The following is an 18,525-nucleotide window of genomic DNA, read 5'->3' as shown; positions in this document are numbered from 1 at the left end:
CGTTAGTCTAATATTTTGTGACTAGTTGTAAATAACCAAGGCACCGCCTGGGTGTTGTAAAATAAAAAAAATATTTCCCCTGGTTTATTTTTAGTTGATACTTTTCTCCCTCGTTCATTAGCCTCGTATAATTGTGTTTATATCCACTTTAAAAGTGTTAAGGTACTTAGTCGGTAAATATAATTCATTGATTGTTTATTAATCCTGGTTTCTTTTGTTCAATTTAATTTCTATAATAGAGGATCAGAAGAAGCCAAATACCATTTTTGCCCAAATGACGTTTTAACCAAATTTTAGTTGAGGGGATTTAACTTTTAGTACTAGTCAAACCCATACCAATTACCTGGGAGTAATCATATAATGTGAATGTTTTGCTGCATCGACATTTAATACTTGAAACTACTTTAAAAACAAATCTTTTAGTACTTCTTAGTGGAATGACTTATTGCAAAACAAGTCTTATCATCTTATTTATGATTTTATTCTTACTAGATTTAAATAATACTACAGTCGAACCCGCTTATTGGAATAGACCTACAAAATAATAGTAAATACTATGTATGTACCTACATTTACATTATATTTATATGGTTTTAGGTCCTTTTATGTCAATGATACAGCAGTGTAACTTAATTTATTAAAACACCAAATTATATTTTCTGTGCATAAATCCATTAATAAGCAAGAAATGTGTGCAATATGTAGACATGTATATATTACCTTATTTAAAATGCATACGCCAAAATTACTTCTTATTTTTTTTGAAAAATCTTTAAGTTATACAAATTAGAAAAACACATTAAATTGGCCCTCCAGAAATCTTCTTATAATATTACAAACGGTTAGGACTTGCCATATTCGATGGAATATCCACAAAATCGAAAAAATCTTCATCTTTTGCCTCATCTTTCGCTTTAATATTGAGTTGGGTGGTTTCATTGTTTTGTTCTAAATCTTCATTATCTTCGACAACCGATAAATTATCGTCAAAAGAAACAACTCTTAAAAATCTTCGTCCTTTATTTTGTCGAATTCTGTGTTTTGATGAATTGGCAGGCAAAAAACGGTTTGTTAAAATATTAAAACTCATGTCGGGTTTATGGACTATAAATATTATATATTATATACTATTATATCGGTTATCAATAACTAAGAGAACATTTCTATTATTGTCTATTATTTTATTTATTTAATCAGTTAAGCCCATTCGTACCTTTCGGTGTTGGGCTGTTTACAACTAGTTCAATATCTACATTTCAATACATTTTAATAATTATACAAAACTTTTATTTTAACAATACAATTTTATTAAATATAAATTACTTATTTGACCCATTTTTCTGTCCATATGTTTTAATCTTGTGGTGCTTCTTTGATACTTCTTTTCCATGCTGTTCTATTTTGAGCCAATTGTTTTACCATACTCCATTGCAGTCCTCTCTTCTCTGCTTCTTGTCTAACTTGTTCTTCCCATCTAATTCTTGGGCGACCTACTTTATTTTTCCCTTGTACTCTGACTTCATATACTTTTTTCGTTATTCTTGTGTCGTTTAGTCTGTGAATGTGGCCCAACCATCCTAACTGTCGTTCCCCTATAATTGTCTCTATGGGTTTTATCTTTAGAGCTTGAGTTATTGTGTCGTTTCTTATTTGGTCTCTTCGTGTGACCCCTTCTATTTTTTTCAAGAATCTCATCTCTGTAGCTTTGATTTTTCTTTTGTTGTTCTTTGTTAGCGTCGACGACTCACTCCCATAGACGATTGATGGTCGAACCACTTTTTGGTACACTTGTGTTTTGACTTCTTTGGGTACCTCTTTCTTTCCAAAGAACGTATTTCTTAATGTATTATAAATTGTCCCTGCTTTTCCTATTTTATTGTTTATTTCTTTGTCTATTTTACCATCTTCTTCAATCATTGTACCTAAGTAGTTGTAGCTGTTTACTTGTTCCAAAACTTGTCCTTCTACCTTAATTTTTATCACTTTTTTTGTAGTTGCCATAACCATTGTTTTACGTTTATCTGTGTTTATTTCCATGTTCATTTTTCTTAGTTCTTTTATATAAGTGTTTATTATTTGTTGCAGTTTCTCTTCCGTGTCAGCTAACAATACCATATCATCTGCAAATAGTAATTCTTGTATTTGTACATTGTTTATTTTCCATTTTCCCAATATCATGTCTTTAGATTTCTCCTTGCATTGCTTTATTGCGTCATCTAGTACCATTGAGAAAAGTAATGGACTTAGTACACAGCCTTGTTTTAGTCCTATCTTTTCCTGGAATTCATCAGATTCTTGATTGTGAGTCCTTATTTTTATTTTATTATTTTTATAAAAGGCTTTAATTATTTCTATCATATCCTTTTCTATTCCATTTTTCTTTAAACATTTCCATATATCTTCCCTTCTTATTCTATCAAAAGCTTTTTTCAGATCAATAAAGCATATGTGTATCTCTTTGCCTTTCATCAATAGTTTTTCTCCTATTTGTCTCAATATGAATATCAGATCTTGGGTACTCCTTCCTTTTCTGAAGCCATGCTGGGATTCTTCTAGTTTTATTTCTAGTTTTTCCCTTAGCCTTTTTTCAATTATTCTATTGAATATTTTGGCAAGAACGCTTGTCAATGTAATACCCCTATAATTTTCGCAATTTCTTGCGTCTCCTTTCTTAAACAGTGGTACTATTATATCTGTTTTCCAATCAGATGGTATTTCCTTTGAAGTGATTATTTCATTTAGTAGTTCTAGGAATTTTTCTTTTGAATTTTCACTCATGTACTTTAACATTTCAGCTGTGATTTCATCTTGGCCTGGAGATTTTCCCAATTTTAATTTGTCAATGGCTTCTGCAATTTCCTCTTTTGTTATTTGCTGCATTTCCTCTGTATTTTCGATCATGTCTTCCTCTCTTTCATGTTGATATTGTTTCCATTCTGTTAGTTCTTCAAAGTACTGCTTCCATCTTTGCATTATTTCTCTTTCTGTAGTTAATATATTTCCTTCTTTATCTCTTATGTTTCTTAATCTATGTGTTTTCTTTTGTCTTAGCTGTTTCAATGTACCATAGAACAATTTTTGGTTATTAAAATAGTTTTCATTCATTTTGTGTCCAACATCTTCCCAAGACTTCTTTTTTGCCGTTTTAATTTCTTGTTTAATGTCGTTTCTGGCCAATTTATATTTTTCGAAATCGTCCTCCGATTTGGTTTTTAGATACATTTTCCATACTTTTTTCTTTTCTTTCACTTTACGTTGTATTTCCGCTGTCCACCATTTACTTTTCTTCGAATATATGTTTGTCATTTTAGTTGTTCCGCATACTTCTTTTGCTGTTTTCAATATGATTTCCTTAAATTGCTTCCATTTATTTTCTATTCCTGTGTTAATTGCCTTTATAGTCTCGAACTGTTTGGTTAACTTCTTCTGGTATTCCTCTTTACTATCTATTTCTCTTAATTTGTAGCTTTTTATTTTTTCTTTAGTTATCTTCTTTCTTTTTTCTGTTGTGTTATGTGTGTACACCCTTAGTTCCATTATAAGCAAGTAATGGTCACTGCTTATTTCAGCCTCTCTTTTTACCTTTACGTCTTTTATCATCTTTAGGTCTTTTCTTTTTATTAGGAAATAGTCTATTATGGATTTTTCCTTTCTCGATGAGATTTCTCTAGTATATTTGTGTATGTCTTTGTGCATAAATTTTGAATTCGTTATAACCATATCATTTGCTATACATAGATCTATGATTCTGTTTACGTTATCATTTTTCATTTCTTCTCCATGTTGCCCTAAGTATCGTTCAATCCCTTTATTGTCTCTTCCCACCCTACCATTTAGGTCTCCCATTAATATAATGTTTTCTCCTTCGTTGTCCATCTCTGCTTGTAATATTTCAAAGAATTCATCTTTTTCCTCTTTTTTGGCATTATCATTTGGTCCATATGCTACGATTATGCTGGTTATATTTGTATTATCTAGTTTTACTTCCACTACCAATAATCTTTCGTTTATATATCTTTCACCTATTATGTTATTTGTCTTTTCTGTTTTTACTATTAGGCCTACACCTCCCGCTCCCCATTCTTTTAAGTCAACTCCTGACCAATATAAGCGGTAATCATCATTTAGATCTACTATTCCTCTACCTTTCTTTTTTATTTCAGTTACTCCCAAGTAGTCTATATTTTGTAGTTTAATCTCTTCAATTATTTCCTCTTCTTTACCGTTAATACCTCGCACGTTCCATGTAGCCATTTTTATGATTTCCTTTTCATTTTCCTTATGTTCCGTATTTTTATATGTCTCACCATTTTTGTTCCTCGCTATATTTGTAGCTGCATATATATTTTTATTCGTGTCCATTTTATTTGCCAGGTTCGTTTTGTTTGTTTTCATGTCGCTTTCAATTTCTGCTATTCGTTTTTTGGATTTATTACTTCTAGATTTTTCATAGTCTTATTCCATTTCCATATCTCGCCATTTATAGTTATTTTATTGTATCCAATTTTCACCTTATTTCCTTTTAATTCTTCTTCTTTTGCAATTTTTCTTATTTGCTTGTTCTTCTCACGCTCCTTTGTTGTCATGTCATGATTTATGTATACCTTTTCCTGCTGCAGTCCTTTTAATTTGTATTTGTTTTTCATGATTTGTTCTTTTTCGTCTTCATTATTTATTTCAATTAAGCATACTTTTCTTCCTATTTTATGAGCTGTTTTTACATTAATATTTATCTGTAGAGTGTTTTTTATTATGTTCTCCACGAATTGTTTAAGTTCTGTTTTATTTTCTGTCTCAATTTCAATTCCTGACATCACTATATTATTTTTCCTTTTCTCTCTCTAGCCATTCAATTCTATCATTTGTTTCCTCTAGCTTCTCTTTTATATCTTTATTTTCTTCTTTTAATTTTTGATTTTCTTGTCTCAATATCTTATTTTCTTCTCTTATCATTTTTATATCTTCACTGGTTTTGTCACTCTGCTTTTTGAGCTCCGAAACCATCTCTATTAATAGATCTAGTTTTTGTTCTTTACTATTTGTTTTAGATGGTATTTGTGAGAGTTTTCTATTTTTTGATCTTTGAGTCGCATCATCCGGATCTCTTTTCCTTTTGCTGTCGTCCGAACAGTCGTCGCTGTCCTCCATGTTCTTGTTTGTTTCGCTTTGTATTATTTTATTATCACCTTCCGCCATGTTCTTGTTTATTTCACGGTATCTTAGTTGGTATCTCAACGATAGGAACTTCGCCCAGATCGACTCTTCAAAAGCTATGTTCCTCTTTGAGTCCTCAGACTAAGTAGTTTATTTTATTTTTCTTTGCTAAGTATTTTAATTTTTAGAGTTTTCCCTTTTTCCGCGACTTTTACTACAGTCTGGCAACGTCGCCGTGACGTGGAGCGTGACCCGTCTACCAGCTGGCTGTTGAAACTCGTTCACTTTCCTATGTCCGTTTTTTGTGTTTGTTTATACACTCTTAATTCACACTTAATTAGTAATTTTTGTTTATTTTTTCACTTGTATCGTCAGTAAGCACTTTTATATTCACTTTATATTGGAAACTGTTATTTAATTTCCACTACTACATCCAAAATTCGGTAAAATAGTAGGTGGTATTTCAATAACCTTCTCTTGGCTCTACACCGTTGCCGGTTCCTACTGTAGGACATGCAATATGTAGACATGTATACATTATCTTATTTAAAATGCATACGCCAAAATTACTTCTTATTTTTTTTTTTGAAAAATCTTTAAGTTATACAAATTAGAAAAACACATTAAATTGGCCCTCCAGAAATCTTCTTATAATATTACAAACGGTTAGGACTTGCCATATTCGATGGAATATCCACAAAATCGAAAAAATCTTCATCTTTTGCCTCATCTTTCGCTTTAATATTGAGTTGGGTGGTTTCATTGTTTTGTTCTAAATCTTCAGTATCTCCGACAACCGATAAATTATCGTCAAAAGAAACAACTCTTAAAAATCTTCGTCCTTTATTTTGTCGAATTCTGTGTTTTGATGAATTGGCAGGCAAAAAACGGATTGTTAAAATATTAAAACTCATGTCGGGTTTATGGACTATAAATATTATACAGGGTGTCCCGAAAAGATTGGTCATAAATTATACCACAGATTCTGGGGTCAAAAATAGGTTGATTGAACCTCACTTACCTATATACAATAGTGCACACAAAAAAGTTACAGCCCTTTGAAGTTACAAAATGAAAATCGATTTTTTTTCATATATCGAAAACTTCCAGAGATTTTTTATTTAAAATGGACATGTGGCATTTTTATGGCAGCAGAATCTTAAAAAAAAAAATTAAAGTGAAATTTGTGCACCCCATAAAAATTTTATGGCGGTTTCGTTCCCTTAAACCCCCCCAAACTTTGGTGTACGTTCCAATTAAATTATTATTGTGGCACCATTAGTTAAACACAATTTTTCTAAAACTTTTTCTAAAACTTTTTAAAAGTCAGTGTTTATTGAGATATTTTGAATATTTTTCGAAATCCACCACATATTTGTATATGGTTAGGTACGATTATAGAGACCTGTTAATAATCTGAAAATTTACTTATAATTTACATTTTTAGGTATATTTTGAAAAAGAAACTACATCTCGATAAAAGGTGACTTATGAAAACAAGACTAAGAGGCAAAAGTTTTAAAAACGATGTGTTTAACTAATGGTGCCACAATAATAGTTTAATTGGAACGTACACAAACATTTGGGGGGTTTAAAGGAACAAAACCCCCATAAAAATTTTACGTAAATATATTGAAAAAGAAGCCACATCGCGATAAAATCTGCCTTAGCGAAAAAATACTAAGAGGCAAAAAAGTTTTAAAAACGTTGTGTTTAACTAATGGTACCACAATTATGAATTAATTGGAACGTACACAAAAGTTTGGGGGGGTTTAAGGGAACCAAATCCCCATAATTTTTTGATGGGGTGGACAAATTTCACTATAATTTTGTTTTAAGATGTTCCTGCCATAAGAATGATACATGTCCATTTTCAATAAAAAATCTCTAATAGTTTTCGATATATTGAAAAAAATCGATTTTCATTTTGTAACTTCAAAGGGCTGTAACTTTTTTTGCGAGCACATTTGTACTAAGGTAAGTTAGGTTCAATCAACCTATTTTTGACCCCAAAATGTGTGGTATAATTTATGACCAATCTTTTCGGGACACCCTGTATATTATATTATACTATTATATCGGTTATCAATAACTAAGAGAACATTTCTATTATTGTCTATTATATTGACTATAAATATTATATACTATTATATCGGTTATCAATAACTAAGAGAACATTTCTATTATTGTCTGCCATTGTATTGTCGAAGTCAATAAACGATTAACCAATAAAATTTATAACTGCAACGAGGTAGGTCACAATAGAATTTTTTACAAGTTTTGTGAGACAAGTAAAAGTAGGTATTTTATGGCCTGTTGTATTTCGTAAAAGGGTCCAACTGGTGTGTAATAAAGTATTTATTATCTGAAAAATAAATATAATAAACCAGACATATTTTTATTTTTTTGGAAAATATGAATAAAAGTTCATCAACTTGAATATTATTCGATTAAGCGGTATTAATTCATTAAAACGTATTCCTATAAGTGTATAAATTTATAAAGGAGTAAATGGAAACGTTTTGGGACCCCAAATTTCTATTCATTAAACCGGGATATTCCTATAACCGGTACTCTAATAAGCGGGTTCGACTGTATTTGAACTCGTACATTCACGTAGTAATCAAAACTATTTTTTAAAGATATTTAGATTCAGTTTCACCTAGAAACCTGACCTTACCTCGTACTCGAACCAGCAGATTCCAGAGGAATGACGACAAAGAAAGAAAAGTCAGCAGAACATCTACAGTATCTAGTCCCAATCCACAAAATCATACTCCCAACACCCCTCGTGGCTATTCTTTGGACAGGAAGAGACCGACAAGGGACGTAGTTATCGAAATGGATCCTATGCTACTTGACAACACACCGATTTTATTCAATAAGTATGTTGTAGGTAAAGACGGTGGGTTTACCAGGATGATACCAGGTAAAGGTAAAACACCCTTGTTCTTTTCTTCTACTAACAGTTTTTGTACCTTGCAGGACCAAGGTGCCGAAATTTATTTAACTGTCAAATCTGGAATAACTTATACACTGACAATTTAATATAATAATTATGTTAGTAGATGGTTAAAACCTTTAATTTTTAATTTATCGAACTAAAATGTATAGAATTGTAAGATCAACTCATAGAACAGTAATAATTTAAAGGCTATTTTTAATTCATTGCTACTAAGTATGTCAATTTGTCGTGGGTTACTCTGTATTGTTGCATTGTTAATACTAGATACTATTATTCGCAACAGAGCTCAAATTTTTCGAAATATTATATTAGCTTAATTTTTGAAATAATTTTTATTACAATTATTATTACATCATTGATTTAAAATTTGGTTTGGGGTTTCATTTTAGACCACAGGCACTGGACTTTACATTTGAAGACAGGCTTTTGAAGAACATTTGTAGACATATAAGAATATATAAAGCCAACTTGTTCTCTAACCTAAAGCTAATTTATTAAGTTATTATTAATAAACGAGAAATATTTGAAATACGGAATAACTATATAACTGAACTATTCCAATTAGTCCAGGGTAATAAGGATTTTCTCGGGACACTCACAGATCCAGGTAGCTGAATACTTTTTTAGGCATTGTAGACCTATAGGAAGAAAACCTACCTGTTTCCTGCCTAGAGTTCGCGTCCGTTTTTTAATTATTAACAATTTAGTATAAAAATCTCGATTTTCTCGATTTTTCGCACCCCATTTAAAAGCTAAATATTTGACATAAAATTACAAAATAAAATTTTTTAGAACATTGAAAAACCTTCAAAAACATAGTATCAAAATGTATTAAAAAAAGATAAAAAATTAATCAATAATATAACCAAAAATCCTAATGTCAAATTTTTGAAATTCTGTAGTTTATAAACATTTAGAATGACTTTACAAATATTGTTCGTAGGAACAATCTTTTTATATACTCGAAAAGCTAGTATTTTAACACGAATTTTCAAATAAAAAAAATTTAGCCTGGGTTCATTAGGGACAAAGTTAGTCATGTGTTTTTTTTTATTCACAGCGAATTTGTTATAATAATTAAGGAAATTTATTGATGCCATTTTAAGAAATGGGATTTGTATTTTTTGTTAAAAAATTTGCATAAACATTGTATCTTCACAGCACCCTCTACGATTTTTCAAAGTTGTAGTTCAAACGGTTACTAGGGGGAACATACAAATCCACCGAGTTAAAATACCGAAAAAGCAATTTCAAAATAATACAATTTTTTGTATCTCCGAATCAACTCTATGGATTTTCATCTTTCTTTTTTTTTTTAATTTGTATGTAATTTCTACGTACATTACAAATATGCAATTTGTTTATAAATTAATTAATTAATAATCAGTCTAATTTGTTTAAACAATTCTTGAAAAAATATTTTTTTTCCAAAATCAATTTTTTTAATCATAGTAAAAAAGTAAAAGTAAAAGTAAAAAAGTTAAAGTTCACTTTATTAAGTAAATTATTTTTATTAGATAATTATTTATTCAAGATAATTTATTTATTAAAGTATATTATACCTTATTTTTTATATGATTAATAATGATGGTCGGATTAAAAACATGGATTTTTGAGAAAAAATTATTTTTTCAAAAATTGTTTAAACAAATTAAGCTTTTTATTAATTAATAAACGTCAAATTTGTAATGTACAGAAAAATTACATACAAATTAAAAAAACAAAGATCAAAAAATATTCAGAAGATCCCGAGATATAGAAAATGATAGTAGTTTTAAGTTGCCTTTTTTAGTTCTTGAACTCATGCATTTTGTCGGGTCACAGCTCCTCCTTCACTTACATATTTTTAAAGTTGTTCTAAATGTTTATAAGCTACAAAATTTCAAAAATTTGGCATTATTATTTTTGACTATATTAGATAATTTTTTATCTTTTTTTAGTACATTTTGATAGCATCACTTTTCTACTTTCATTTGACATACGCAGAATTGCCTTATCTTCATTATTTTCTGTCTTATGTTATTAGACAATAAAGGTCTCTGGGATAAACAAACAGAATAACTTTTAAACTAATTAATGGATCGGTCTCAAATTTTAAGGGGTTTGTTAAGTACCCCAATACACAACTTTGGGTAGAACACTAAAGTTCTAAAGTAATTTTAGTAAAAGTTGTTAACAAATAACGATTCTTACTTATTTTGCAGTTCGCGTAGCAACAAATTAACTTTTTTAACTTTCAAAAATCGGCATTTTGAAGGTTTTTCAATGTTCTAAAAAATTAAATTTTGTAGTTTTATGTCGACTGTTTAGCTTCTGAATGGGGTGGAAAAAATCGAAAAAATCGCGATTTTTTGCACTAAATTGTTAATAATTAAAAAACGGACGCGAACTTTAGACAGGAAACAGGTAGGTTTTCTTCCTATAGGTCTACAATAAAATTTAGCTGAACTACTAAAAAAGTAGTCAGCTACCTGGATCTTTAAGTGTCCCGAACATGGTCTATTTCTAGCTTATTACCCTGGAGAATCACAGCAGTGCTCTACTTAAGCTTTTTAATGACGTGGAGCTTCTTCGTTCTTCTTTTGCCATTTAATTCGTCAAATTTTGAAGATATGCTTCCCCAGATTCCTATATTCGCTTCTGTTTCCAGTGCGTTCCTCCTATCTTTTTAATATCGTCTCGCCATCTCATCTGGGGCCGTCCTCTTTCTCTCTTTCCTGTCCATGGTCTCCATTGTTGTATCGTGGTATTCCACCTATTGTCCGTTTGTCTAGCGTTATGACCTGCGAAGCTCCATTTTAGCCTGGCTATATGTTGTCCTGCGTCTTTGACTTTTGTTCTATTTCATACCCAGTTGTTTTGGATGACATGGATACTACTAATAAAATACCTGAGGAATTTTTTAAGTCTGTTTTTAGAGTATGTAATTCCGAAGAAGAAGCCAACCTAGTTTTGATTTAGGAATGTGCTGGCTACCCTTAAGACAATTTAGCTACCCGCAAAGATGTTTATGTGGCTTTCGTCGATTATGAAAATACTTTTGATAAGGTACAGCATATCACAAAAATAGAAAACATACCATAGAGAACACATATCATAAAAAACTTGTATTAGAAACAGAAATCAGTCGTACGAGATGATGGGAGATTACCCGACGAATGTCACATTCAAAGAGGCATCATACAGGGATGCATTATGTTCCCTATGCTATTTAATATCTATTTGAATATAATTTTTAAATAGGCTTTGAAAGATACACACTTTGGAGTGAAAATCCATTTCTTAGATACGTTTAAGGCACTGTTTTCTTATGCCATAATTTACAGGGCTTCCTTTAAGGGTTATTGGATTACCTAAATATAACACAAAGATAAATATATACAGTGATGAGCGCGCTAATAACCGGCAAAATAGCTCAAAAGATGATAACATAATACATTGCGAAACACAAAAGAGATGAAACTACTGGAGGTGGAAATTATCGTTATAAACGTCTAAAATAACATTAAATTACATAGTTTCCCACCTTTAGACGTATCAGAGGAGTATGACAACTGTCACTGTGATAGTAGAATTTTATAAAATGCTCCTGTCACAGACGTCTACAGGTGGGAAACTATGTAATGTAATGTTAATTTACGTTTAGTACGATAATTTCCACCTCCATTAGTTTCATCCCTTTTTGTTGCTCAATGTATTATGTTTTCCATCTTTTGAGCTATTTTGCCGGTTATTAGCGTGCTCGTCACTGTATACAAAATAAATGCTTCTAAAACAAAATTTATTTAGTCGCCAATCTCATCACTTCCAATCTCAATATTCCCTATATACAGGGTGAGTTTTTAGTGCGGGATCGGTCGATAACTCCATTATGGTATAAAATATCGAGAAAAGTTATTTAAAAAAAATGTAGGCAATTATATTCTCCCCGCTTGGAAAATATGTCCATTTCTACAGGGTGATTAGTAACTGCGTGGTATATCAAACATATAATTTTTTAAATGGGACACCCTATATATTTTTTCATATTTATATTCCCCTCATAATTTTTGTTCATATAATATATGGTTTTGCATTACTATACAGAGTATTTAACAAGTTATGACCATTTTTATTTCGAAATCACTATGAGATTAACACCATGTATATAAAGAAGTAATTCCTAGACAATAATTTGTTTTATGTAATAAGATAAACAATATACTGCGGTTTTTAAATTAAGTCCAATTCACATCATGGACGAATATTTGTATACAGGGTGAACTACAAAACCAAATTACGATTTTCTCTATTTTTTTAAATGGATCACCCTATATTTTATTTTTCAACATTATTGTATTTAATATACTATTTCATCTTTATATAGCATTCCCTATATCTAAACTGATTACTTTCCGAGATATTTTTAGTTATCTTCAAATTTCGGGACTACGTTCAATTTTTCTAGTAGAAATAAGTTAGTATTGAGTGATAATTAAACAAAATTATTTTTATTAGATAAATAACTAACACAAAATATAAACCATAGCAATATGCAGTGAATATACCAATAAATGTGATATTAAGAAATTATCATATTTCCCTAATTATCAAGAATCGTAAAATTCCTACAAAAAAAACTTTGTATTGTATATAATAATATAACAAGATTATTTTTATTCAATAAATAACTTACATGAAACATAAATCAAAACAATATACAACTGGTGTAAAAGTTTTTAGATTGGTATATCAACAGCATTCTAAGCCAAGAATTTTTTAGTAGAACATTCATTTTTATGAGCACTTTTAACCTACAAAACAAAATTACGATTGTCTCAATTTTTTTTAAATAGATCACCCTATATTTTATTTTATTTGAAATATTGTATTTATGATACTCTTTCATTTTTATATAGCATCTCCTATACCTGAACTTATTAGTTTCTGAGATATTTTTAGTTTTCTTCATTTGCCGGGAATACATTCAAATCTTATATATATATATATATATATATATATATATATATATATATATATATATATATATATATATATATATATATATAAATTATAACTTACATAACAAATAAGTATTATGTAATAATATAACAAATATTTTCATTCAATAAATAACTAACAAAAAAATAATAAACCATAACAAAATTTAATGAATGTACCAATTAATGTGATGTTAAGGATACAAGTCTAAAATAAATGTTGAAAATGACCACTTTCAACGTCTATGCAATTTTGTAACCGATATTCAAATGACCGAGCCACATTTCTAACATTTTTGTAAGTCAATATTATTAAAAGCTTCTTTTATTCTTTTTTTCATATCATCAAGCGTTGTTGGATGCTTCTGGTATACAAGGTTTTTTATATATCTCCACTTGAAAAAAATCAATTTTGGAAGAACTGGAGCACCGTTGTATAAAAACCTCAACCGTCAAAAAATGTGGACCAATCACATAATCTGTAACAATATCACCTTAAACATTTATAGATCACCTAGCTTGAGTGTTAACAAAGTAGGGATTTCTTGATCATACTAATGAAATTTAATATGAAAATTGTATTATTAATAACTGCGGGTCACAATCTGCAATTAGGAATGTGTTACTAAAAACTTCTTGGCTTAGAATGCTGTTGATATAATAATCTAAAAACTATTAAATTAGTTGTATATTGTTTTGATTTATGTTTTGTGTGAGTTGTTTATTAAGTAAAAATAATCTTGTAATTTTATTATACACAAGATACCTATATTTTTTTTTGTAGGAATTGTATGATTCTTGTATATTAGGGAAATATGATAATTCCTTAATATCACATTTATTGATACATTCATTGCATATTGCTATGGTTTATATTTTGTGTTAGTTATTTTAGGCTAAAGGAACTACAACGTTAACGGGGTTTTATTATTTCATATGGTAAATGAATCTCTATATATGAAAAAACCGCGGAGTGCTACCATTTAAAAGGGTGCGTTTTTGAGAAATGGGTGAATTAGTCCCTGGGCACAGGTTACATTAGGGTGAGTTCTATGAACTTTTGGTACAAACACGTCTACATAAAAATTGTTCCTGGTTAAATTTCCTATGTAAATATAACTTTTTAAAGTCAAAGATACTTTTTTTACAAACATATATTCAAAAGAAAAAGCACAAAGAAACCCAAAAGAAAGAAATTTTGTTTTTTGTCCCATAACTTTTGTCCACGAGGATATAGGTATAGACATTGTTTCACAAAAAAAACTTACATATGTTCTCTTTAAAACAATGTTTGGTAGAGGTCATCAGGATTTACAGTTTTCGAAATATGATTTTTCAAAGTTTGCAACTCACAGCAATTTTGGGCAATTTTCCTTGTTATTTCACAAATATTGTTCAGTTACTTTTTTCTACGCAACTTTAGGCATATGCAATGGTACATGTAAGAGGAATATAAATCAATTACCATTAAAATGTTGTAATGTATAATGTTTTACGACTTCTTTTAAAGAGGTTATCTTTTTCAAGATTTTATACTTTTAACGAGTTTTTATATTTTTTACGATTATTTTTTAAATTTCAAATTATAACTTTTTTTTCTACATTTAGGTATATATTATATAATAAAAAAAAGCTTATTCTGTTTACTTTAAAATGGTGTATTATAAAATTCAAAAATTCTAGGCTTATTTTTGAATAAGATATGGTTTTTCAAAATGTACCTAATAAGTACTTGCATCGATTTTTGATTATAGGATTATTTTTTAAATTTCTCATTACAATTTTTTTATGTGATTGTGTGTTATAATTGAATCTTATTTTTTATAGGTAATACTTTGGATCCACTTGACTCGGCCTGGCAAACTTCAAAATATGGATTAATTCCAATATTTGCTGTCAAAGCTCCTGCACCACAAGCTTTGCTTGAAAAAATAGCATGTAAATGTACCAAAGGATGTACAAAAAACTGCAGTTGTAGGAAGATAGGAATTAGTTGTTCAATATTCTGATAAGGTTGCATGTGCATGGGTACTAATTGTGGGAACTCTAAGATAACTGAGGTGTCAGAGGAAGATATTGAAGCTAATGCTAACGAAGAGATGGACTTTGATTTTGAAAATTTTTTAAATGTCAACGTTTAAATAATTTTAACTAAAGTGATGTTTTCTAAGACTAATGTTTATGTAATTTTTGTAAAAGAAATAATTTTAAATAATACAGGTAAAAAAATATCAAAGAATCACTCGGTTTCCATTATTTAAATATAGATAATACACCATTTTAAAGAACAGAAAATAAGCCCTATTTATTGAGCAATATATACTATATTCATGTACAAGAAAAAAAAGGTATAATGGGATATTTAAAAAATAATCCTAAAATCAAAAATCGTTGAGAGTACTTATTACATTTTGAAAAATAATATCTTATTCAAAAATAATCCTAGAATTTTTTATAATACACCATTTTAATGTAAACAAAATTAGCTTTTTTTATTATATAATATAATATAATATATACGTAAATGTAGAAGAAAAAAAGTTATAATGAGATATTTCAAAAATAATCGTAAAAAATATAAAAAATAATATTTTTTTTGTATTAGGTATTGTATAATATATAATATAATATTATATTATATATACTATATTATAATATAATATTATATAATATATTATATAATAATATTATTTTATTTTTATATTATATTATAAAAAATCGTTAAAAGTATAAAACCTTGAAAAACCATAATCTCTTTCGAAAAGAAAAAGTCGTACAACGTTATACAGTAGACCATTTTAAAGGTAATTGATTTCTATTCCTATTACGTGTGACATTGCATATACCTAAAGTTACATAGAAAAAAGTTACAGAACAATATTTGCGAAGTAACAAGGAAACTTGCCCAAAATTGCTGTGAGTGGCGAAATTTTGCAAATCATATTTCGAAAACTGTAAATCCTAATTACCTCTACTAAACAACATTTTAAAGAAAAAATATGTAGTTTTTTTTCTGTAAAGAAATGTCTATACCTATATCCTCATGGACAAAAGTTATGGGACAAAAAACAAAATTTCTTTCTTTTGGGTTTCTTTGTGCTTTTTCTTTTGAATATATTTTTGTAAAAAAAGTATCATTGACTATAAAAAGTGATATGTAGGTAGGAAATTTAACCAGGAACAATTTTTATGTAGGTATGTTTGTACCAAAAGTGCATAGAACTCACCTTAATGTAACCTGTGCCCAGCGACTAATTCACCCATTTCTCAAAAACGCACCCCTTTAAAAGGTAGCACTCCGCGGTTTTTTCATACATAGATGTCCATTGACCATATGAAATAATAAAACCCCGTTAACGTTGTAGTTCCTTTTAGCTATCTTATTTTGAATATAATCAATAGCCTATTTATTGAATAAAAATAATTTTGTTTAATTATCATTCAATACCAACTTATTTCTACTAGAAAAATTGAATGTATTTCCGAAAGTTGAAGAAAACTAAAAATATCTCCGAAAGTAATAAGTTTAGATATAGGGAATGCTATATAAAAATGAAAGAGTATAATAAATTCAATATTTTTGAAAAATAAAATATAGGGTGATATATTTAAAAAAATAGAGAAAATCGTAATTTGGTTTTGTAGTTCACCCTGTATACAAACATTCGTCAATGATTTCAATTGGACTTAATTTAAAAACTACATTATATTGTTTATCTTACTACATAAAACAAATTATTGTCTATGAATTACTTCTTTATATGCAGGGTGTTAATCTCATAGGGATTTCGAAATAAAAATGGTCATAACTTGTTAAATACTCTGTATCGTAATGCAAAACCCTATATTATATAAACAAGAATTATGAGAGGAATATAAATATGAAAAAATATATAGGGTGTCCCATTTAAAAAATTATATGTTTGATATACCACGCTGTTATTGATCACCCTGTAGAAGTGGACATATTTTCCAAGCGTGGAGAATATCATTGCCTACATTTTTTCTCAATAACTTTTTTCGATATTCTATACCGTAACGGAATTATCGACCGATCCCACACTAAAAACTCACCCTGTAGATAAATCAATAAACCACCGAGAGAGGCATTGAGTTTAAATATCTGGGAAGCTACATTACAGATCAACTCGACCCACGTAAAATGATCAAATTCAAAACTAAAACTGCTCTCACAACTTTTCCAAACATGTAATCGTTCTTCTGTACCCACAGCTTAAACCTAATAGACCTGGATCCCGCCTACCAAAAAAAGTTGATTAATAGCAAGCTGAAAATTTGTTAATAGCTTAACGGTGTCTACACGGACAAACTTTAATGTATGGGAACACTGGAACAGGGAAAGTTTTAATTGTGGAACAGGTTAAAAATTTGGAACGTCAGACTACGAAAATGTGCCATGTATTTTGTCAGACAGAACTTGAAATGAATTGATTTGTTACCATTTCATTAAACTCTCATGCAAAAATCAGACTGGTGTTTATCACCAACTGGGCATTTTAATAAGTGGAACACGAAGAACATGTCAAATGACAGAAGTCATGTTGGTTAGTATTAGCAGTCTGATTTTTGCATGAGAATTTAATCAAAGGGCAATAAATCAATTGGTCTTCTGTCCGAAAAAATACATGAGACGTTTTCGTAATCTGACATTCCAAATTTTTAAACTGTTCCACAATCAAAACTTCCCTGTTCCAGTGTTCCCGTACATCAAAGTGTGTCCGACTAGACACCGTTAAGATATTAACAAATTTTCAGCTTGCTATTAATCAACTTTTTTATTGGTACGCGGGATCCAGGTCTATAAATTAAGTAAAATAATGATCAAATGCTAAATTTGGCCAGTGTCTTTACATGTTACCGAGATCTGGACCTGATACGATCAATATCCTAGAGCCGTTTGAGAGATGGTTTAATAGCAGAATGCTCCGATTATCCTGGACAGAGATGCATACCAATGAAGCTGTGGTTAATAAAGCAAATGGCGTGCGTGAACTATATAAACTATTAAAATAATAACAATTTCATACCCAGGGTCTGTTCTTAGAGTAATGTAAAATTAAAGGCCGCTGAGGAATAATTGGAAGGAAGCAGATGTCATGGCTCAAAAACCTTCACGATAAGATAGGTTAGGTTGCCTATAGCCTCGTCAGACCCGAGCTTATGCCAAATTAGTCAGAGTGTTGTTTTATGAATTTCTGATCTAAATTACTTCTAAATATAGTGGGTGATCATATTATTAGAGCCATTTAGTAAAATTCAATGTTTTAGAGAAAGGGTATATAATTGAGCTGTATCATATATTAATGGATTTGTTTCCATTTGGCTGTCTTATTACACTTTATGAAAGTACAATAAATAGTCTGACAATAGTGGCAACACGCATGTGTGGCAATGCGTGACTCAGAT

The 18,525-nt window shown here is 29.5% G+C and overlaps 1 protein-coding gene across 9 annotated transcripts in view; it reads left to right on the top strand.

Moving 5' to 3' along the window:
- LOC126887620 (uncharacterized) overlaps positions 1-18,525 on the top strand; it is a 376,841-nt gene that overhangs the window by 324,533 nt on the left and 33,783 nt on the right. For 8 of the 9 annotated variants that reach the window (XM_050655215.1, XM_050655222.1, XM_050655220.1 and 5 more), the window contains one exon: positions 7,797-8,089. In XM_050655215.1, the coding sequence (XP_050511172.1) occupies positions 7,797-8,089 (293 nt within the window). The remainder of the gene's footprint in view (positions 1-7,796; positions 8,090-18,525) is intronic. The other variant, XM_050655221.1, reaches the window with a different exon arrangement.

This window comes from Diabrotica virgifera, chromosome 7, assembly GCF_917563875.1.
Source record: "Diabrotica virgifera virgifera chromosome 7, PGI_DIABVI_V3a".
Classification (NCBI taxonomy): Eukaryota; Metazoa; Arthropoda; class Insecta; order Coleoptera; family Chrysomelidae; genus Diabrotica; species Diabrotica virgifera.
The sequence above is the reverse complement of the archived record's forward strand: the minus strand, read 5'-3'. Positions and strand labels throughout refer to the sequence as shown.